The following is a 22,516-nucleotide window of genomic DNA, read 5'->3' on the forward strand; positions in this document are numbered from 1 at the left end:
GTGTGTGTGTGTGTGTGTGTGTGTGTGTGTGTGTGTGTGTGTATTCATATCTTTGTGGGGACCAGAAATATGAAGTTTAATATGCATGTGGGGCATTTTTGAGACTTAAAATATGGTTTTATTGTCAGGGTTACAATTAGGCTATGGTTAGGTTTAGGGTAAGCGTCAGGCATTCACTTTTGATGGTTAGGGTAAGTGGCTAGGAAAAGTATTATGTCAATTTGATGTCCCCACAAAATATGAATATGCAACATGAGGGGGGGATCGAGACAGATGTTAGCTATGGACGCTAACGAAGTCATTTTAAAATGTGTATTTGCAGTATGGCTGGATTGGGTTATACAATAAGATTTGGAGCTGGTCTATGTCAGGCACAGATGTCTACAAAAACAGTGAAGCTGAGTTCAGAAATTGGGCACCTGGTGACCCAAACAACCAGAATGGTAATGAAGAATGTGGACAGATGATCGGTACCGGAGAATGGAATGATGTACCTTGTTATCTAAATGTTATGGCAGTCTGCTCCAGTGTCAGAGGTGAGGATTTAAACAGTTTAAAGACCACAACACAAACCAGTTTCAGCTCTTCATCTATGAGTTATGCCTGTTGCTGCACAATTTTATCTCTTTTCATACAGCTCATTTTGATAACTAAAGATCAGAGAGTTGAAATGTAAGCAATAAAACGTGACTTGTGGATTTAAGAAATTAAGTGCAGCCTGTCTAGGACTGAGGACTGACACAAGTGGATGCAAAATATTATGATGGCTCAAAGGAGCTTGCAAAGAAAAGCGTCTGGACCTCCTTAAGTTGCTTGAAGATGTTTCCCCTCTCATCCGAGAAGCTTCTTCAGTTCTAACGTCAAATGGTGGAGAGTCCCAGATTTAGAGGGAGACCTTAACCACTTAATATGATTTATTTAGACTGTAATGCTTTTTGTTTTTTGTTTTTTTTTTACATATTAATGTATTGCAAAAATATTTTATGATATTATATGGCACTTCACTTTGATCTGTTTCAGGGGCTAATGTGACTTTTATCTTAATCAACAATCCCATGACATGGACAGAGGCCCGGAGCTTCTGCAGAGCTCATTACACAGACCTGGCCAGTGTGAGAAACATGTCAGAGAACCAGAAGATAAAGGAGCTGATACCTGCAGGACAAAAGGTCTGGATCGGCCTTTTCAGAGGCTGGATGTGGACTGATGGAAGTAAAACCTCATTTACATACTGGAATGTGAACCAGCCTAGCAGTGTCGTGTCGTATAATTGTGCATCAGTATACTTTGGAGCTGCTGGAAAATGGGAATCCCATACATGTGACTTTCGGAGAGGATTTATTTGCTACAATGGCTCAGGTACCCTCCAGGTTTACTTTGATTGCAGTTGCTGATATAACAAAACCCGCTGCACTAACAAAAAGTGACTTATTCTTAAGAAAGTGAGAAGATGGATTTGTTTGTGTTGTTGTGAGGTTCATGCTAAGTTACACTAAGCTTTCTCTGCAACTAACAGCCAAAAGGTCTCACAATAATATCCGAACAGTTATCGTCCATGTCACTGATAAATCTGCTTTTTGTTTGTTGAAGAGGAAAAGCAGAAGGAAGTTGTGCCACTTGCTTCAAAACATGTGGTGAAAGTGAGGCTGGAGAAAAGCCCGTCTCTCGGTCTGCAGGACTCTGCGGTGCAGGATGAGATGCTGCAGCAGGTAATCATATCTGTAACAGATGTTTTATGGATTGATTAGTTGTCTGTATTTAATGTGGGGGGCATTTTCACAAATCATGCTGAAAACAGAGGTAGAGTCCTAAGTTTCCAGTATCAGCAAACTTGAAGGCTCACATGTTTCATTCTTCCTACTTTGATGTTTTCATGGGCTCTGAAAATGGGATGTGGGGAAAAAAAGAGATGCTTGAGAGAAGAAGTATGATATTTCAATTTTTTCTGCAATTTATTTTAAGCATGTTCTAACCATGAAGAGTGATGCATAGGACCAGGGCTGTGCAGAGATGTTTGAAGGGGCAGGTGCTTAAAGTTAAAAATGGGCACATAGAACCAGGCTGAACAACAACACACATTCATCTAGAATCTAGTATGGAATCGCATCATATTATATCACTGTCATCGGGCGGGGACAATGCAGAGCAAACAGACTATGTCTGCCTGTTGGCTACAACGTTGCTGCTGCTCCTGCTGCTGATAGTGCTGGAGGGCAGGGCTGTGCTGATCTGAGACTGAAGATGTTTGGGGTTGTTGTCCTGCTGCAGAACACATTTGGGGCCAATAAACAATCATTTACATTTCTGAAAGCATTCTTTGTTTACAGCATTTTTTCACATCTGCTTGAAACTTTTGCACAGTACTGTGTTAACATTTCACCTTTGAACCCTGAGTTGTTTGACAGTTCATTAAGAGCTGTAATAGAGCTGTTACACAAACGTTTTTTCCATCTTTGTTTCAGCTCAAAAAGAAGCTGAAGGACCAGGGAGTGAATGGAGACATCACAGTGAGCTGGAGGAAGCAGTCAGACGGAGAAGTTTTCCATGAGGAGGAGACGAAGAAGAAGAAAAACAAAAATGATGAGTGTTAAATGTTGGTAGAAAGTCAGCTTTAACGAACGATTTGTGTCCTTTAACCCTCTCGAGGCAGGCGTCGCCGATTTGCAACAGTTAAAAACTAACAACCTGATTACCCCACATACATATTTTATGAGGTTTTTTTAAGCACTGCAGGACTTTGTTGTGCATTAGCAACAAAAAGTTTAATTTGAGCCTGAGAGGGTTAAAAGTAAGAGAAGATTCTGCAGTTTGTCTTATTATTGTTGGAATCTTGGATAATCTTGGTTAATGCTAATGTGTGCTGTTTCTTTAATTCTGTTTATTTCACAACTCAACAGGAAGTTGTTGAATTTTTTGGCAAAATTAGTAACGTAATGTTGGGTTCTTTTTGACATATAACAGAGTATAATGTCTTATACAGCTCTTTGTTTTTCCATTGTTGTCGCACTGGTGAGTAAAACGGTCTCTTGTCAGTTCATATATCTGGTTAATGAAAGTTGAAGACAACAACATCAGGGAACTTAAACTGCTGCTGCTCTGTGCTCTTCCAAAAATTGGAAAAATGTAAAACAATACTGATAGTAAACTCAATTTGTAATCCACAGCAGGTTGGAGAAAGAAGACTTCACACACTTTTAACAATCACTCTGTCACGGTCCTGAGTCTGTGGACTCAGTGTTTTTCTGTTTGTATTAGTTATCTTTGATTTCTGTCGCTAGTATTCCTAACTCCCTAGGTCCTTGGCATTTCTTGTGTTCTCCTTCTTAGGTCGTGGTTCTGTGTTACTTCTGTTAGTATACAGTCATCTCTGTCAGTGTGTCTCTTGTTCTGTCACTGTATCCCCTAGTTTAGTCCACATCTGTTCAGTTTCCTGTTTTACTTTGAAAGTCTGTGTACTATGTCAATGTGTTGAGTTTTGCCTCCCCTTGTCTTGTCATGTCTGATGAGTCCCAGCTGTGCTCTCCTCCTGTTTCACATTCCCTAATCACCTCAGTATGTATTTAAGCCCTGTGTTTTTCCCTGCCAGTTGTTGCGTCCTCCACGTTTGTTGTGTGTGTATCCATTGTCGTCTACCTTCAGCATCTCCTGTCTAGTTAGTTTAAGTGGTTGTTTATGTATCGCCAAGAGTGACTCACCAGCAAATAAAGCTGTCGTTTAAGTTAATGTTTTGTCTCCGAGTCCTGCGCGTGGGTCCAGCCACTGACAGCCACACGACTCACCGTGACACACCCACTGTGCTGTGCAGTCACCTGATTCGAGCTATAACTTCACTATAACTACCCGCCCTCTCCTTTTCTCTGGAGCACTTTATCACATAATCATATTTATTGAACATATTTCACTTCAGTTTGCATAATTTCAACATTTTCATTTTCAAATTAGTTACTCAAAAATGACTTATTTTGGTTGTTCATGCATAATAAAATATAATAAAATCAAAAACTTTTGTTTCTGTCTTTTTGTCTGCTCCACTTTTGTCACACAGACACTTTGTTAGCTCTGATTAGATTTCATATTTGATCAGGTTTGTCTGAGTCTGTGGTGGGGGTGAGTTTGCGGGATAATTTGCATAGTACAGCTTTATGGTCAGTGTCAGACTTTTCATAACCAAACCACGTCCGTGCTACAGAGGGAGCCCCTCGTTTAGTGTGAAGGTCCTCGATTTGTTTTGACTGCAGTCTTTGTCTCTTTCAATGCTTAAACACTGCTCTGTCCATTTCCATGTCTTGTCATTGTCCTCACGTTGATGAAGAGGATATTGAATAAACCTTCCATAATACTTGAGAAGTCTTTTTGGAGGGGGGGGGGGGGGGGTAATTTCGGAAGGGTTACGTCATGAAACTTGCCAGTTTTGTTTTTAGATTTATCTGTGGTGAATATAAAGTTTTATATTTTAAAAAATCCCTTAAAAGTGTTGTTTAGTGTTTCATGGTCATATATTGTGTTCCCAGACACGTCTTTAACAGCACATACAGTTGTTTTTTCTTTTTAACTAGTTAGCCAGAAATCGACCAGATTTATTACTATGTTCAAAATTTTGCAAGCAAAGTCTTTCTACTAAGAGTCAAACCTTAAATACCCTATATACTGTATGTGTAGGTTTAGGATGGAGAAAGGTTCGGGCACGTGAAACACAAGGAGAGCACAGGCAGGAACTTCTGCAACAGAGGAGAGAAGTATCACTGGACTGGGAAACAAGTGAGCGGGTTGAGTTCAGTAGTACTTGTGGATGGTATGTCCTTACCTGTAGATGCAGGCCGACTGGCATAGGAGGGGTAGCCGTGAGAGTGTCCAGGGGAGGAGTATGCAGGTGAGATGGATCCAGGTTCCAAGGGGTCCAGAGGGGAGATATATCCACAGTTGACACGACGGTCAGGGGGGCAGGCTGAGCAGCAGGTGAGTGTGAAATAGTTTGTCTGCAGGTAGACCCATAAGCGCGACAGGAGATCGCTCTGGAGACAACTGAAGATGGAAAAAACGTTAATCCAAAAACAGGGGAGCATGAATTACGAACACAAGGAAGTCCGAGTTACCACCAACGGTAGCAGGATGGCAGAGGGTGGCAGGCAGCGCTGGTTTAAGAACCCTCCAGATAATGGCCCGGAAATTAGGAACAGGTGATGTGCGGACAAAACTCCACCCCAGGGGACGAGGACGTGGAACTGGTCTCACACCCAACCAGGCACAGTTTGATCCTTCCATATACTTTTCATTTCTGATGACCTTCTCTAAGAATGTGCTTTCTCTTGTTGTCTCTTTTCACTCAGTATGTAAACTTCAGTATTTATCAATCACAGTTCAAAAGTTGGTTTCTCAAAAATGACTTATTCTGGGGGTTTTCAGCATAATAAAATCCAAAAGGTTTCTGTTTCTCTGTCTTTTTGGCTGCTCCACTTACCTCACACACAGGCCCTTTGTTAGTTCTGATTAGATTTAAGATTTGATAATAAATTAAATTATAGCAAGAATATCTATCATCCAAAGCACATAGATTAAACTCTGTCACTTTGTGGTACATTACACCCACAAAAGCTGCGTTTTAGGCCTTTTACTCTGGTTGGAGCTGAGACGAGGGATCTCGGTCTTCTTGACATTTTCAATGCAGGTTCAAAGGGCAATAGCTTCACTTTCCAGGCCAAGCACACCATCTGTAGGCACACATGTTCATCTTCGAAGTGTACTTTTATATAATTAAAGGGAGGATTTTGGAGTGGCTTGACTATCATACTGAGTTCAGATCAAACTGGCCCAGGAAACAGAATAAATTTGGCATCTGTTTCAAATCTTCTGAAGTTTTGTTCTGTTCTAAGCCTATTAACTCCGAGGGTAATTGAATGCAGCTTACCTTCACGTCGTGACGTGTGGCTGTTACCATGGACACGAGGCAACGACAACGAGTGAGGAGTGAGTGTCACGGATGTGAAGTAGCTAAAAACAGTTAGCGGAGCCCGGGTGAGAAAAAGTTTATCCAATTTTCAAAAAGTTTGTTTGTTTCTCACTTTAGTTTGATAGTTACCGGAAATTAAAAAGCACGTTTTAAACGAGGTTACTTCTGTATGTGGGACTGCAGACATGGTTACCACAGGGAACTAAAACTGAACTGAAACGGAAATAGATGTGAATTTTATTTCAAAGAAAAAATAACTTAAATCTTGAATCTTTGAAAAACACAGAAAAATAAAAATATAGAGCTGATAAAAACTCAAAACGACATTTTAAATAAAGAAAAGTGGAATTAATGAATAACGGGGGGGCTACAAGAACTGTTGGCTTCCATTTATTCTTAAAAATAAATTAAAACATTTTATATAATCGCACCGAAGCTGCAGAGCGTGGCCAGAAGATCCCACACAAACAGATGTTTCTACCCACGTGATGATAACACGCTCAGAGACAGCAGGGAGACCGCCATGAAACTAAACTTTTTATTGTATTCAAAGTTTCCTTACATTTTAAAAGGTAAATGAGGTGTTGTCCAGCTCAATACGCACTACTCATTTCCAGAGCAGAACTCTGGCATTTTAAAGTTGTGTTTAAGTTTGTTTTTACAGAAGATTTTTTAGCCTCTTTTTTAAACAATAAGAAAATACTGACAACAAGATCGAATTTGATTGAATTATTTTAATTAGCAAAATTGTTTTTAAAAAAAAGTAGACAAGATGCTATTACAAAGTGCTTCACATGAGAATGTAAAATCATATCAAACAGGCAGTATAACAATATAAAGAAGGTATAAAATCAAATAAAACATATTACACATGAACGTTACCCAGATGCCTGTCTAAGCAGATGTGTTTTAAGCTGCGTAGTGGGGGAGGTAAACTCTTCCACAGCATTGGAGCTGGTGTGCGTTTCTCATGTTTTTTTTTCATGTGTGTGTTTATGTGCAAACTTCAGGCGCACATAAACATAATTAACCTTAATCCAGGAGGAGCACAGCCCTGATGGAGATGGAGGAAGTTGCTGCTTCCGAGAAGCTTCTGTAAGTTCTTTACACTCATTCAAAAACTACACACACAGCTGAAGAAAATACAAGGCAAGCAAAGAGCTAGTTGTCTAGACAAGACTGTCAGGGAGTTCTGGAGGTTTCTTCCTGTTAAAAGGGAGTTTTTCCTTCCCACTCTCGCCAAAGCCTTTGCTCACAGAGGGTCGTCTGATTGTTAGCTTTTCTCTTTTTCTCTTGATTACCCCTTTAAAGTCTGAACCATGAAATAACTGACAGAAAAATCTCATTTATTTAAAATAGAGGTTTAGTTTTGTTTGAAATCTATTCTGCAATTTATTAAGATTTTTCTGAGAGAAAAATTCCCACCAATGATGTAGAAGTCTCAAAAGCTCAAATACGAAACATTAGATGTTCAGGGGTTAATGTAGGCTCTTTACCCTACAATGTAAAGCACTGTAGGGTAAAGCTGGTGGCTTTGAGGTCGTCTTCACCTGTTCTCCTTCTTCAGGCCCAAGTCCTACAGGAGCAACTCTCCAGAAGAGATTCGACTGTTAGCCATCGCAGAAAACTTCCAGCGTCAGTACTCGCACTTGTGTCCTGACCGCAAACCGCTGCTGCTCTGTCCTGTAAACGAATGTGGAGTAAAGGTAGGTTTATCTCACTCAACCTTTTTGTCTCTGAAGAACAGATCCCATCAGACCTTCACATCTGCAAACACCCTAAATACTTTCTGCATCGCCGTCTGTCTCTTCTCATATTCAGAAGTTTGTGTCGACGTCTCTTCGTCCAACGCCGACCATCCACTGTGAACTGTTCGACTGGCAGGGCTGTGCCTCTTTTGTGGCCGACTTCCTGTCGTTGGTCCCTCTGGATCCGCCCGTGGAGCCGGTCAGAGAAATGTTTGAGTTTTAGGAGCAAACCAAATATTTTTTGTATTCTGTGGTTGAGAGTTAAAGCACATGTTAGAGAGGACGTCTTTTATTCTGCTGTTTCTGATTTGTGGCACCGTAATTTTCATCATTCAGATAATTATTGCATATAATGTAATTCTAATATGACAGGCTGCTTGTGTTTAGCTGCACATTAACTGCGCGTCATCCTGTCATGTCTGTATGCAGACACCTCACATGACCAGCAACTGATGATGTCACACTCACAGAAACGTGTTTCTGAGAAGCTGAAACTGGAGCTGGACTTGGTTCTGTTTGTACTCTAACAGAGATCATTTAGCAGACAGATCAGTGCAGCATCTGCAGGGATGAGGAGTGTTTAGGTGAAGAGAGAGTTCAGCCCGAAGGCAAAGAAAGTTCATCTACACCCAGCAGCCTCTCACCTGCTCAGCTCCATGTCAGACAAACACATGGTCAAGACTTCCTCGGTCCTTGTAGATGAGATCAGAGGAGAAAGTTCAGACTGCTTTAAGCTGATAGAAAAGAAACAGCAACTCAGATGTTGACTTGGTGCAACCAAGGTTGCAAAAGAGCTTCTCTGAGCACCTTGAAGCAGCAGAAATCTCCAGCTGCCAGTCCTGTCAGCAAAGAACAGCAAAGTGAAACTAAAATTGATTTGGAGTACAGTGACCCAGCCTGTGCTAACAGCCACTGCTCCTGTGCAGCATCTGGACCTCTTCACCTGACTGTCATGCCTCTGAGAGACTCAAGTGCAGATTTTAGAGAATCAGGATGTTTTCCACAGCTTCACTTGTCAGACGCTCTTCTTTCTTTTATATACAGTCATTGTTCTGAACATGTTTCAGCTTTTCAAGATGGTGGATGACAAAAGAAACAAGGCTGCAGAACATAATCACATTCACATCAATAAATGCACACATGCGTGCACCTTCTCTCAGTGTGTGTCTGATTGTGCGTGTCTCCCATTGCAGCCGAAGGTCCTTTCCTCTCCCACCTCGGTGCTGCAGAGTCAGAGAGCCACGTGTTTTGAGTATGCCACTCTGCTGTGCAGCCTGCTGCTCGGCGAAGACTACGATGCCTACTGCGTCAGCGGCTACGCCGTCAAAGAGATGTGTCTGCTCGATCAGAGCATGCAGCAGTGCCCCCTGCTGGACCCCGAGGTCAAGGTAAGTGCGTGCAGCGTGCACATGTGGTCGACAATCAGATTGTTGACTGCCAGATGTGAAAGTGACTTCTTGGTTGTGTGTTTGCGTGCAGGCTGTGCAGGATGTGACCCCAGAACAGAAGGACCAGGATGATAAATACTCAGTGAAGCTGCAGCTGCAGCTCAAGAGTCGTTTTCTGGCCGAGCAAGAGAAGAAGAAGCAGAAGGCTAAAGCTGCGCTGCTTGTAAAACAAAAACAACAAGAGGTAAAGTGATCTTTTCTCTACAAGAGCGACTGCATCTACGCTGCAATAAAGGCTCTCATGAGATATGACATTTATAGGCTATATAAATGCACAGAATCTATGTAAGAAAGTCTGTTTACAAGACGAGGTGGTGTTTACCCTGCAACAGCAGCTCATCCTGGGTGCCTTTAACATAAGCTTGTCTGTCTTTTACTTTCTGTTAATTAAAATCAAGTGTAAGATCATATAAAAGCATTTACATAATTTAATTTGACTTTTAAACTGTAGCTATTTTTCCTCCTTTGCGTTTTTCATGTTCATCGATGTATTTCATGTGTTTTCTGTTGGATTTTTATGAGACTGGTTTGAAGTGTTATACAAATTCACTGAATATTCTGACTGAAGATCAGTAATGATGGTGTATGTTGTGTCATCACTATGAATTCTCTGTGCGAGCAGGAGAAAGATCGGCAGCTGGCCGACCCGCTGCGAGGCCTGCGGGTGCACTGCTGGGTGCTCGTGCTGTCGGGCTGTCGGGACGTCCAGGAGAACGTCTTCATCGACCCTCTGACCGGGATCAGCTACCCCACCAACAGTGACAACTTCCTGGGCATCGAGAGTGTGTGGAACAACCTCAACTACTTTGTGAACATGCAGGACTGCAGTAACGGCTGTGCTGTGAGTCCATGTGCACGGTTAGAGTCAAAATAGCAGAGGCAGAACGGAGCAGGTTTGATGAAATATTCTCCATGTGTAGGACATGATGTTTGACCTGGATGATTTGAAAACGTGGGAGCCAGTCTTGTTTGGAGCATCAAGCAAAAAGCAACTGATTCAAGAAGTCCTGAAGAGAAAAGAGGCTAAAATGATGGGCAAAGGGAACCTGGTGCAGGTACCGAATGCATGTGTGTTTCTCTGGGTGTCAGAAAGCAAAAACCTTAGCTGATTGAAATTTGTATGTTCTCCTCAGCAGGGTTAGGGTTAGGGTTAGATACACAAATGGCAGCAACAAGCATGGAGCAGGGGTCACCTGTATTTCAATATATTTGATCCACAGTTAATATCATCAAAAATACCACATATACCAACCCCAGAAGAAGTCAAAATACTGCTGTAGAAGCTAGTGATGGCCCGCTTGAAGCTGAAGCTCCGGTGCGTGTGTCAAAAAAATCAACACACTGCTTCAGAAGCACTGTGTCGAAGCTTGATTCGTTTGGCCAGAGTCACGTGATCAGGTGACGTCCGAAGCTTCATTTAGAACCTAACTGCTTCGGTATCTGATTCAATGGTTTAATAGAAGCGAATCATTCGCGGGATTTGTGGAGTGTTTTGATGGTGACAGATAGCGAACCACTGATCATTCCACTGAGAGATTTGGAGCCAGCGAGGAATAGAGGAGGTTCTGTTGTGTGGGAGAATTTTGAGTTGATTTTTGTCAATCGGGTGGGTTTTCCAGCTTTGTGTTCTGGCTGTTTGCTTTTGTTTTGTGCGTGTTTATTTTATCTGAAAACGGGGAAAAGGTAAAATGTCAAAAATCTGCTTCCATAATATAAATATCATTAAATAACTTTAGAAAAACTTCCACTTGACTCTTTACATGTAATGTTGTAAAAATATATATTTTATTGTTTAATTAATCTGAAAATGTTAGTCTGCCAAATGTGCAGCAATTGAATTTATTTATTCTCGTTAGCTGTATACCTGCATCTCTACCAGTTTCTCTGCACTCCAGCCTCCTCTGGGCCATGTGAGGGGATTTTCCTTAAGGCAGGATAAATGATCTCCACGAAAAGGAACAGGTTCGGCCATCGCACACTAGAACAAATTCTCTTTTTAAATAAAAATGAAAAAGGGTTACCTTAAACGCATCATGTTTTTAATTTGCAATTTCATAAGCATTTTCCCTTTCCATTTCACAATCAATTCTGCCCCCAGGTCAAAAATCTGTCTGAGAAAATTTCCCTAATATAATATTATTTATAAATACACCTGTCTAGCGATTAACTGCATGAGTGCACGGAGGCAGGACCTCAGAGCAGAAGCATACTCCATAATGTGTTGTACATTATTATATGTATATATTATATGTAACGTGGTATTTTTCAATTATTGTATTTACTAACATCAAGAAGTCACAAGCAAAGGAAGACCACACCATGGTGCATGTTTAAACAAGGAGAGTTTTTAACCACCAAAAAAATACACGTTCAAAGCAACACAACAGCGGCCCAATATCAGACAAAACTCCACTGTGTAGAGTAGGCAATCGTAATGAAGCAGTTGGTTTTATTTTGTGGATTCAAGCTGCTCTTTGTATTTTTGGCCACCAGATGTCACCAGAGAGGACTGTGTTGAAAAGCTTCGAGTAATGAACCGTTTTTCAATACAAGCTTCAGAAAGCTTCATTTGGCCATCACTAGTAGAAGCTGTAAATAGATTCTCCTGGCTAGCCTACGGGCTAAGACGGACTCACATAAAGTCCCTCCTAATTTAAAGCTCTGGTTCAGACTGACATTTATAATATAACAAACTTTTATTTTCTAAATCCCTAATAGAAAAAAAAGGAACTTACCTAACTCCAAAGAAAATCAGATCTACAAAGATAATCTACCTAACGAGCACATAAACGTGAGAAAACGAGGGATCACAAAACAAAAGGAGCCCACGGAGACAATCACAGCAGCGTGAGCCCGCAGAACCCAGTGAGTCGGCACGCAGTCAGAATCGCTCCACAGACCGCTCTGATGACTGATCACCCAATCAGGACAGAGGAGGTGGAGCCTAATGCCTCATTTGGGATTTAACAATAAATACAACAATATGTTTTTTTACACATAATCTTGGATATTTAATTTATATTTACTTTTAAAGAGGCATTGTCTTCTTATGTGTAAAATTGGAATGATTGACCTTTTTCAAACATCCAGAAAAAAGTTGTATTCTGTCTGTAACAGTTAATTACAGATCAAATACTGATTGGTTGGTCAGATATGAACCTAACAGAGTTACACCACATTAAGATATTAGCTTTACTTTTTTATTAATGTATTAACTCTGATGTAATTCATTTCAGTTTGTATTTAAAAATATTGTAAATTTTAAAAAAAAACTTTACTGTAAGATCACATCATCGTGTGGATTATTAGAGGACCCAAGATGCAGGCAGCTCAGATGCAAGTGAGTTTATTCATCAGACGGTGATACAAACAGACACGGCGAGGGTGAGAATGGAAACTAAACAAAACCTAAACTGGGAAAACTAACAGAAACAGAGATGCAGGGAAATACACAGAATGACAGACGGAGATAACGCAGACGAACCAGCAACTAGCAGACGCCAACACGAGGCTAAAATACACAGAGGATAACGAGGGAAGGAGGAGGAGGGCACAGCTGGGAGTAATCAGACATGACGGGACAGGGGAAACGTAAAGTGAACACACTGACATCAGACACACACCTTCAAAGTAAAACAGGAAGCACACACACGCAAAGACACAGAGACGTGGGCTTAACACACTGACTACACTAGACACAAAACAGAGGGAACACTGGGAAACCAAAACACGCACTCATAATTCTTTATAAAATCAAAAGTGAAAGTACAAAAACGAAAACACTGGGTCACCGACCTGGACCGAGACAGTCTTACATTTTTACTTCATTAAAGGAAATTTAAAGGAAATATTTGACCTCTCTGACTGAATGACAAATGAAAGGATGAGGCTCTTAAACAGTTAGTACTTACTTCCTGCTATCAACAACTCTGTTAACAACAGTTCTTCTTTCAACATTAGTCATTTAAACACTCAAACGAGACTCAGAGTGAAACGCTGGTGTCCTGTGCTGCAAAGGTTATGCTGATATTTTCAGCTCTGTGTTGTCATTTCACTTCTTTTCATTTATTTTTTAGTACATTTCTATTAATTTCCTGAGACGAACTGATTCAGGTCATTTTGTGAATTAAAATTTAAATTCCAGCTCCAGCAAATGAAACACGATTTTACTGTGAATACAATAAATGTAAATTGAACTTTCTTTGTCTCGAAGGAGGGCGTACCCAACGTTTTGGAGATGCCGAGATCCTGGGTCAGCTACATTGCCATCTCAACAGAAGGTAGGCTCTGTTTGTACGAACATTACCTTGTACATTGTTCACCAGTTTTACTTCAGCTTTAGGAGTTCAAGATTTAACCTCTAGAACCCAAACAGACGTCACCTGATGCTGTCAAACCTGCACAAATACTGCCTCTTCTTTATTATTCAGCCCTGAAGAACCGCTGGCCAGGAGGAAAGAAGGTGATCCGCTACAAACAAGCCCAGCTGGAGAGGTTTGCCACGTCCAAAAGGTTATACGGCGTTGTCACACGACTGACCAAATACAAAGACCGAGGCTGTGAGTGCCAGAGAAACACGCTTTTCTGTCTCCATGTAGACGTGAATGTGCTTTTCTTTACAAGTAAAAAAGGGGAATTCATGAGTTTCTGGAAAATCTTTCTCAATCGATTTGGTGCAGTTCTCCAGCAGGAGCGTCTCCCAGCAGCGCTCCTCATGCACTTCTCAGACGTTCTCAGATTCCTGAGATTTTCTCAGTGTACTAATCTTTTTAAGTTGGTTTGTAAAATATGTAGTTTTTGATATTTTTAATAAATTAGACAACTTCTTTTATATTTTTAGTTCGTTAGTGAGATGATTTATGGTTGTGTTGTTTGTAATGAGTAACTTGTGAGTGTGCGTTGAAGGCACTGAGGTCGCCACGGTGAAGGAGTGGTATCAAGACAGGAGCGACTTCCTGGAGGAGAAGGAGGTGGACAATATCAATAAGATCACCACAGAGCGCTTCAGACATGGAAGAAAACGTCACCTGCTGTGTAAGCCGGCTTTCTGCAGCCGTCCTCAGAGGCGCTGTGTAGTAACATTTTTCATGTTAGATCTTAATACAGTGCAGCCGAAGGCACCTAAAATACATCTGACAAACACCAGCAGCTGTTTTATTCTAGAAATCATCAGTTTAAGAAAGTTTGACTCAGCTAACATTACAGCTCGGCTCAGGCTGAACATCCTAGGTAACACGATGGCGTCATAATCTGTGATATAGATAAGAGCCGGTGGGCCTTTTTAGCTGCTCAGCGTCTGATTGTGGAGTTTGCAGACAAACAGACAAAGAGAGACTTCATGTGTTATACCATCAGTCTAAGTCGGGGGTATTACTCATTCCAGAATGACTTGTCATTGACAAGCCGTTAACCAATGAGCATGCAGTTTGATGGTCATACCCTCCCCCAAAACAGAAACAGCAGTGTTCATCACGAGCTCTCAGTACGGGACTTCGTAGTCCAGTGGGCAATGTTATGATGGCGATGTCTGTCTTTTACACAGTCTGTGACTGAGTTTTGGCGTCAGCTGCAAGCTCCCGAGCAGCTCAGACATGCAACTGAACGTTGTCACTTGCTCCATGTGTGAGCCTTCAGCAGCTTTGGAGTGAGCAGGAAAATAGTGACTCATTCTAAATGATAATGTCAGAGACGTGATGAAGGAGTGAGCTGAGAGTAGGTGTGTTTCTTTTTCGTTCAGTTTTGAGGGTCAAATCACTTACTGTGGGCACTGAGGTTGAAATGCACTTCAGCGGTGCTCGCGTTGACGACCTGGTGCGGAGGGTGCTGTTGCCGAAAGAATTAATCGAGCTCTTCGAAGGCCGGAGCGACTTCCTCCATTACCGGCACGTCTACTTCAAAAAACATATCCAGCTGCTCAGCGAGAACTCACACACGGAGGAAGTGCCCATACTGGTAAATGACAGGAAACAAACACGCAGATCACTTCGTAAATCTTCGTAAAAATTGCTTTGTTTTTAAAAGCCACAGGATGCTTATGTGGATGTGTTTTGTTTGTTTTGTTTATTGCTCATCCAGAAAGTGGTAGAGCGTTTCCATAGAAACGGCTCCAAACCAGCCAATGAAGACGTGGCTGAGCGAGTGTTCCTGATACCAGAGAAACTGATTGAGTTGACCTACCACTTAACGGAGGACCGATTGATCCCTTCAAAGATCAGCTTCATCAAGCCACTGGGCTCAGAAAAAAGGAACGCACAGGAAATCTCTCTTGACATGATCTCCACCTTCCAGGTACACGTCGCAAATGCATGACAATACATACAGCAGATATCACAGTTACATTTTTTCAGTCTAAAAGCTTCTAATCTGCCTCTGGGTTCATGCACTCCACTGATACTTAAGGTGGATCTATCTGCGAAGCCGTTCACAGCCGTAACCCTGCATAAGATGCTGGTGGAACTGATGGAGGTTGAAGAGAAGGTGACTCATCATATTATGCGGTCGGTGAAAGAGGTAACCACACCCTGGATTAAAAGAGTAGTCCCCACAACGCCTTCATTCTTAAAGTTTTCCCAGGGTAATTAGGAAAAGTACCTGTAAGTTCAGTTAAAGATGTTCTGTATTGATGTGTGAACAGATGAGAGACGTTGTGACCCTCCGTGAAAAGGAGACTAAAGAAATGAAGCTGTGGAGCCGAGCAGCTGCCCTCGTCCACAGCAGGAAACAGAAAAAGGTGAGACACCAGCTGTTTCTTCCTCTGCTGCTCACGTTGCCCGACTTTTGTTGCCCCCCTTCCACATTTTTGAGATGTGTTGCTGCCATCAAATTCAAAGTAAGATGTCCCAGTGAAATGCATTTGTATTTTATTTGGATTTCACACAACATGCCTGGCTTGTGTAGCCACGAGGTAACAAAAGCTCAACACTACGCCGAGCGTCCTGGAGCACTGCTGTTGTGTTTTCAAATTTGTACGTATTTTGGAGTTTGTACATGCTTTGTCTCTAGGGGCCATCGTGACTATGCTTTTATTTATTCAATCCACATAAAAAGTAATAAATAAACTATATAATGCAAAAAACAACTATTCACATTTTAACTTTTAAATATTTAAATTTTCGGCTTTTTCCTTTTGAACAAATTTAAATTGAAACAACACAAAACACTGCAAACCACAACACAATAAAATATAAATTAAAATATGAAAACAAAAAGAAGATGCCCATTCTCTGTCACAGCGGTCCTCAACCTTTTTTGTGCCACGGACGGTTTAATGTCAGACAGTATTTTCACGGAGCCTTTAAGGTGTCGCGGATAAATACACCAAAATAAAACGATACGACCGAGACACAAACTGTGGCATTTTGTAAATATAATAATAAACATGAATTCACTGTGTAATTGTGTAACTTTATTAGCAGCATCCTCCTGAAATGCGCCAACAACACTGAGAGTAACATCCTCCTCTCTGCCCCTTAATGCTCTCTGGTCACTATGGTAACGTGTAAATATATCTTTCAAAATAAGACACGACTACAACACGGGAAAAGACCCGGGGAAACCGAGCTAACAGTAAAAACCCCGGAAACCATAAATTTCACACCCGAGCCTGAACTCTCCAACTCGCCTCCAGGATCTCCACAGATTAATCATGTGCAGTTCCACATGATTATTAACAGACAAAAAGAAAACATATTACTGATACAGAAATAGTTTTCTACACAAGATCGCTGCAAAAACTGCAGCTTTACCTAATGTCAGCGCTACTGTTACTCATTTTATATTAGGATTTAAAAATCTAGCTGGTGTTGGCCTGGGGAGTAACCTTCAGTAATACTAATAAATCACACAGCAATGCTACATTCAATACATTACAAAATACATTTTGGGGCATGTATTCTGTAATCTGTAGTAGAATACATTTTCAAATAACCTTCCCATCTATTTATAAAGCACTTTAAAATACGCAGCACAGGACCAAAGTACAGAAAACAAGTTAAAAACAATAGAATAAATAAAAAATAAATAAAACACATAATACATAAAAATTAAAACAGCCCTATATTAAAAAAAGAACACAAGATAAAACAGCATAGGCCTTCCCAACACTGGTGGTGAGTCACATGGCAGGGTCAGGTGTGGTCCTGCAACAAGGGAGAAGCTGAAAGCAGATTCTTCATTGTCATTCAGTACAGAGAAGGTCCGGAGAGAAGCACAACAGTCTCCACCTATCTAGACCTCCACCTAACACAGTGGAGGCTCTGTCATGGCATGGAGCTGCTTCTTTGCCAGTGGTGTTTGAGATCTTTTAGAGCGGTGGCCCCCAGGCTGTGGAATGCTCTCCCGCCATCATTACCTTGATTGGATTTATTCTTTTAAAAAGCAGCTTAAGACTCATTTATTTACATTGGCTTTTTTGTATTTCTGTGAAGCACTTTGTGGTTTTTATCCTGTGAAGAGTGCTATATATTGCTATAGATTGGCAACAGTTTTATTTTTTAGCAGAACAATCAACCCAAACACGCTGCCAGTGCAGGAACAACATAGGTGGGGAGGAAATCACCCAGTGGGTCACTATCAGTAGTGGACTGGCCTCACCAGAGCCTGGATCTGGTCGTTACTGAAGCAGTGTGAGATGGTCTCCCAGAGAAAAGTTTTCTGAGTCTGCCTCAAGTGGCCATTAGAGGAACTGCAGCTTTTGATACTCAGGCGGTTTCATTTTTCAGCTCTGGAGTTTGATGATGGATGAGGCCCGCTGTCTATCTGTGGAACCTCTTTAATATCAAAACAGCATTTTAAAAAATTAAACATCTGTCTTTTAATTTGGAGTAATATTGTCTAAATCTCTTGCTGCTGTTATAGGTTTTGATCTTCTTTGTTATTTTTTTTTTATCTCAGGTGTTTGTTGCAGTTTATTTTCTTTTTTTAAATGATTCTTGTTGCATCAATCCTTTTGACTCTTTGTGCTTTTTTTCAGGAAAATGCTGAACTTAAAAACATTTTGCAGAAGTATCTGTCTGAGGAGATCGACCAAGATGTGAAGAAGGAAGGCCTGAATCCATATTTTGACATCGAAACAGAGGAGAAAATCAAAATCATTCAAGAACAATACATGAAGGTACCAGTGAAGCCTCACACAGTGACTCTGGGTGACCAGTCTTGTTTGCTGCACAGGTGGGCCTGTATAGTAAAATGGTAAATGGCCTGTATTTATATAGCGCTTTACTAGTCCCTAAGGACCCCAAAGCGCTTTACATATCCAGTCATCCACACGTTCACACACTGGTGATGGCAGCTACATTGTAGCCACAGCCACCCTGGGGCGCACTGACAGAGGCGAGGCTGCCGGACACTGGCGCCACCGGGCCCTCTGACCACCACCAGTAGGCAACGGGTGAAGTGTTTCGCCCAAGGACACAACGACCGGGACTGTCCAAACGAACCGGCAACCTTCCGATTACAAGGCGAACTCCCAACTCTTGAGCCACGATCGATGGTTCTGTTGTCTGGCTTAATAGAAGTCATTTTTATTTTTGGATGTTTGATAAGTAAATTCAGGTAAATACACTTTGCAGAAACTTGTTGCAATCCGTCCAGGTTCTTGTCCTTTGGTGGACGGTAAAACCTTCTCGACGGGTGCCAGAATTCTTTCCTTTGATAAAACCCTGGACAACGTCTCATCTCAGACTAAAACAGCCATTTGATGTACATCAGTGTTTTCTTTTAGTTAGATTTGTAAGTACATACTGTCCATTGATGTAACAGGATCCAGAATCTGGGGTAAAAATGTGCCAAACTGAACATGTGACCCGGCATGCTGCTTTAACGGAAGATAAAGGCTATAACAGCTTGTTTTAGGCAGATAAACTAAGAGCTGTGCAAGATAAACAAGGACTGTTTGGACTGTGAGTCACACAAAGCTCTTCTAGTAAAGTACAACAATAAATGGGGCTGGAAGTCAGAATGGTGACAACAGAAGCAGCGAGGGTTCAAACAAACTGACATGGTTGTTAAAAATGTGTGTTCAGGACACAGCAGAGGTGGAGAAGACGCAGGAGTGGTTAAAGATGAAATTGGACGAACTGAGAAAACATCGGGAGCGGGACCAGCAGCACTGCGACGAGATAAGAAGCCAAATTAAAGCCGCCCTGCAGCAGCTGCACATGTACCCACACCCACCTCAGCCCAATTTTCCAAGACACACCCAAAGATTCACGTTTAAAAACACAAACTTATTGTGTGTGTGTGTGTGTGTGTGTGTGTGTGTGTTCAGGGATATGCGGAGCGGAGAGGAGACACACAAGGATGTTCAGGAGGATCTCTGCCAGGAACTGAAGCTCTCCTCTCTGATGGACAGCTGAGCTGCACACACCTGTCGCCTTTTTGTTTTAACAGTAAAAACAAATATTGGTGTTTATTCGTTACACAACCAAATGATACAACTACACACGTGTCTGCTTTTGTTTGCTTTGCTTTTCTTCATCTTTTTATTTTTGACATTTAGATTTTTCAGACCGTGTGTAAGACTTCATACAGGAGGGTCCTCTGTACACGACTGCCTCTAGATCTGATATTCATGGTTGTTGCTACGAAATCAATCAACAAATAAATACAAATCATAAGGTTTCTGGGGTCCTGCGATTTCATGATTCAGGTGAAGCAAATATAATCAGGGAAGCAAAATGGAATACGTGTGTGTGAAAGAGAGGGAGACAGATGGAAACATTCAAGGAGTCAAGAAAGTGAATGTGGATGAGTTTAAATACTTGGGGTGGAGCGGGTGGAGATGAGTGTCAGGAGGGATTTGTGACAGAAGGAGAGCAGCAAGAGTGAAAGTTAAAGACCTGCTGTGATGTTTGGTTTGGAGACGCTGTGTCACCAGCTGTCGTCGCTCCCAATTCTTGGATTCTGACCCGGCGGAAACACGACGCGAGACGGGCGTCTCAGTTCAAGAACTTCCTTATTTACCCATGTATAAGAGGAGATGTTCACAGCGTGAAGCCTCCCGCAGATCTGAAGGGCAGGCCCTCGATCTGTCACATGTATACTTTTCAAAGTTCCTCGTTCAGAGCCTACTTTTCCTGTTATGTAGTACTCTGTGTTCCTGTACCCTTCATACACAGTTTTTATCAAAACATCTCCTTATCTTTTCCTTTTATAGTCTCACACATCAGTTCATCTCTCCTTCTCTGCATGTCCTCATTTTCTATGCACGTGGGCGGCTGCATGTGGGGTCTCTGGATGCGCTAAGCTCTCTAGCTAGTTCAGCTTTTTTTATCTATACTTATCAAGATGTGTTAGTGGCAGTTAGTGCTGCCCTTTGCAGCCACACTCTAATGCTGCTTCTGCACTCTTTCCTATAATGCTGTTTTTTATTTGTAACTACTTGCTCCTGCAGTTGCACAGAGGCCTGCTAGCAGTATAATACTATATACAGTTCCACAGGTGGCACAAAGATGTTGAGATCCTCGGAGGCGAGGCTGAGGGTTACATACAGCCAGAATTTCATTCCAAAAAACACAAATACACACAAATAGTTACAAACTATGGCTGAAAATAAAGGGAAAATTAAAGAATATAATACATACATATTGGACAAAGGATGTTAAAGATGAAGCCGATTGACAGGAGGAAGAGTAAGGCCTCAGAGGAGATTCATGGATGTAGTGGAGGAGGACTGCAGAGGTTCTAAAGGGAACAGCTGGAAGAAGAAGGCTGAGAGAACCAGCATCCCTGTGCCGTGTCAGTTAGAGAACGACGGATCTTTAAGATAAATAAATGTCACTGTTCCTTCAGTGCAGCAGTTTGCAAATAAAAGTCCGATTGCACTGTGAGAATGTATTTCACAGGTTTAAAGAAAATAAGAACTTTACAGTTTTTTACAGCCGCTAGGACACATTTCCCAATACTTAGGTCACTTTTGCAAAACACTTCACACAATCCTCCTAACTGACCGTCAGCTTGGCAAAGCAGCTCATTTCACATTCAAAATGCACGACAACCACCAAAACACTTCATTCAGGTCTCAAATAAACTCATTCTTCCAGAACACTAGCAAAGGTTGACAGCCGACAAACACACCTTGTCACCCACAACACCATGACCTAAAAAACACTAACAACATGTAGCATTACAGTGTTTCCTTGTGTAAAACAAGGACACATCTCTGTTTATAATTTCAATATATGTTACTGGAATGAATCAGACATCATGCAGAATTCGTTAATATTTGTTTCTGTATTTTTATTTTTTTTGCACTAAGTAATCCCAAAATACAAGAATCTGTATACACACCATCCACTGATACACATACAATAGTAATGCTAATCTACTCGGTCTCCTCCATTTCTGGCTGGGTCCATGTTTACATCACAATAAAACCTATTCAGCAGTCGTCTCCTTTTGTAATGAAATTGAAGCAGTAACACCTGTGCAGATGTTCATCTACAATGAGAATCAGCTGTGGCTGGTTAAACTGCATTTTTAGATTTAAAATATGTTTCAATAAAATATTGCTGTTGCATTTTGCTGTCTTATTAAGTTTTGCATTGTGTTATTGTTTTGGCCATAAGTTTAACAGTTTTGAAAACAGTATGTAAGCACATGCAAAATGTCCTGTACGTACAAAGATTGTTGGCAGTTGTTGTGTCTGAGTGAGAAGATAATTCATGAAATTTGAGAGATGTAGTCATTGAATGCATTTTGTGCCAAAACAATGATAACTGGTCCTCAGTTTGGCCCACATAGACTTCTGTTGTGCTCACTGTGTGAGGAGTTTTGCAAACGTGACCTAAGTATTGAGAAATGTGTCCTAGCGTCTGTAAAAAACTGTAAAGACCCAAATCAGTTTTTCTTCTTTTTAACAGTAAATGTCAACAGGAGTGTAAATATGTGTAACATATAAGGTGGTACACAAAATTAAATTCAGCAGCAGCTCACACACATGACGCACAGATGGATGTAGAGGCGAGGAGTGTGGAGGAGCTGTGGTATTTGGAGGAGGGACTCTTTCAGAGACGTGAGTTCCTGCTTTCCAGTGAAGAAGAAGAGAGGCAGCAGTAAACCATCAGAGCCTCATCATGAAAGTGCGTCACTCCTCTCTGACCTGTGAGTACATTCACCTCTTTGTTCTGTCATGAATGTAAAAGCTGCAGCACTGAAAATGGGCACAAACCTTCAGCTACATGGTGGATTTTATTAAAGTCAGACATTCATGATGCTGCCGAACTTTCAGAGTCAGCGTTCAGTGTATCACTAAACTGGAGTTATGTATAATTCAGTTATATTACCAGTGGGCAGTGAGTAGCATCTGAATCTATGTTGTAGAGTAATGAAGTTGTAACTGTGTGTGTGTGTGTGTGTGTGTGTGTGTGTGTGTG

General features: G+C 41.4%; 1 protein-coding gene and 1 long non-coding RNA gene across 4 annotated transcripts; one reads left to right on the forward strand and one right to left on the reverse strand.

Moving 5' to 3' along the window:
- Nucleotides 1-1,001: 1,001 nt before the first annotated feature.
- Nucleotides 1,002-6,238, reverse strand: LOC121815423. 2 transcript variants are annotated; one of them, XR_006055087.1, is made up of 4 exons: nt 5,906-6,238; nt 4,805-5,022; nt 4,640-4,718; nt 1,002-1,719 (listed from the first exon to the last, which is right to left on the reverse strand). It is a non-coding gene; the product is annotated as an uncharacterized LOC121815423 (long non-coding RNA). The 2 variants fall into 2 exon arrangements; XR_006055086.1 differs by lacking the exon at nt 5,906-6,238 and having other exon boundaries at nt 4,805-5,818.
- Nucleotides 5,931-19,763, forward strand: ccdc135 (coiled-coil domain containing 135). Of its 2 annotated transcripts, none has more exons than XM_005936599.3 (18): nt 5,931-6,012; nt 6,958-7,042; nt 7,515-7,653; nt 7,769-7,894; nt 8,889-9,083; nt 9,175-9,327; nt 9,766-9,984; nt 10,064-10,198; nt 13,357-13,423; nt 13,574-13,702; nt 14,049-14,177; nt 14,881-15,095; nt 15,219-15,431; nt 15,543-15,653; nt 15,778-15,873; nt 18,115-18,255; nt 19,166-19,302; nt 19,411-19,763. In XM_005936599.3, the coding sequence occupies exons 2-18, from the start codon at nt 7,005-7,007 to the stop codon at nt 19,496-19,498; spliced, it is 2,331 nt and encodes a 776-aa protein (XP_005936661.1). In that variant the 5' UTR covers nt 5,931-6,012; nt 6,958-7,004; the 3' UTR covers nt 19,499-19,763. The 2 variants fall into 2 exon arrangements, with proteins under 2 accessions (XP_005936661.1, XP_005936662.1); XM_005936600.3 differs by having other exon boundaries at nt 5,953-6,012; nt 6,989-7,042.
- The last annotated feature ends 2,753 nt before the right edge of the window (nt 19,764-22,516 follow it).

This window comes from Haplochromis burtoni, unplaced genomic scaffold (genome assembly GCF_018398535.1).
Source record: "Haplochromis burtoni strain Fernald_Lab_line unplaced genomic scaffold, NCSU_Asbu1 Contig_211, whole genome shotgun sequence".
In the NCBI taxonomy this organism is placed as follows: domain Eukaryota; kingdom Metazoa; phylum Chordata; class Actinopteri; order Cichliformes; family Cichlidae; genus Haplochromis; species Haplochromis burtoni.

Coding starts and splice junctions, on each gene's coding strand:
- ccdc135 (XM_005936599.3), top strand. CDS start 7,005: ATGGAGATGGAGGAAGTTGCTGCTTCCGAGAAGCTTCT. Junction 10,199..13,356: donor GCAAAGGGAACCTGGTGCAG/GTACCGAATGCA, acceptor TTTGTCTCGAAG/GAGGGCGTACCCAACGTTTT. Junction 19,303..19,410: donor GCCCTGCAGCAGCTGCACAT/GTACCCACACCC, acceptor GTGTGTGTTCAG/GGATATGCGGAGCGGAGAGG.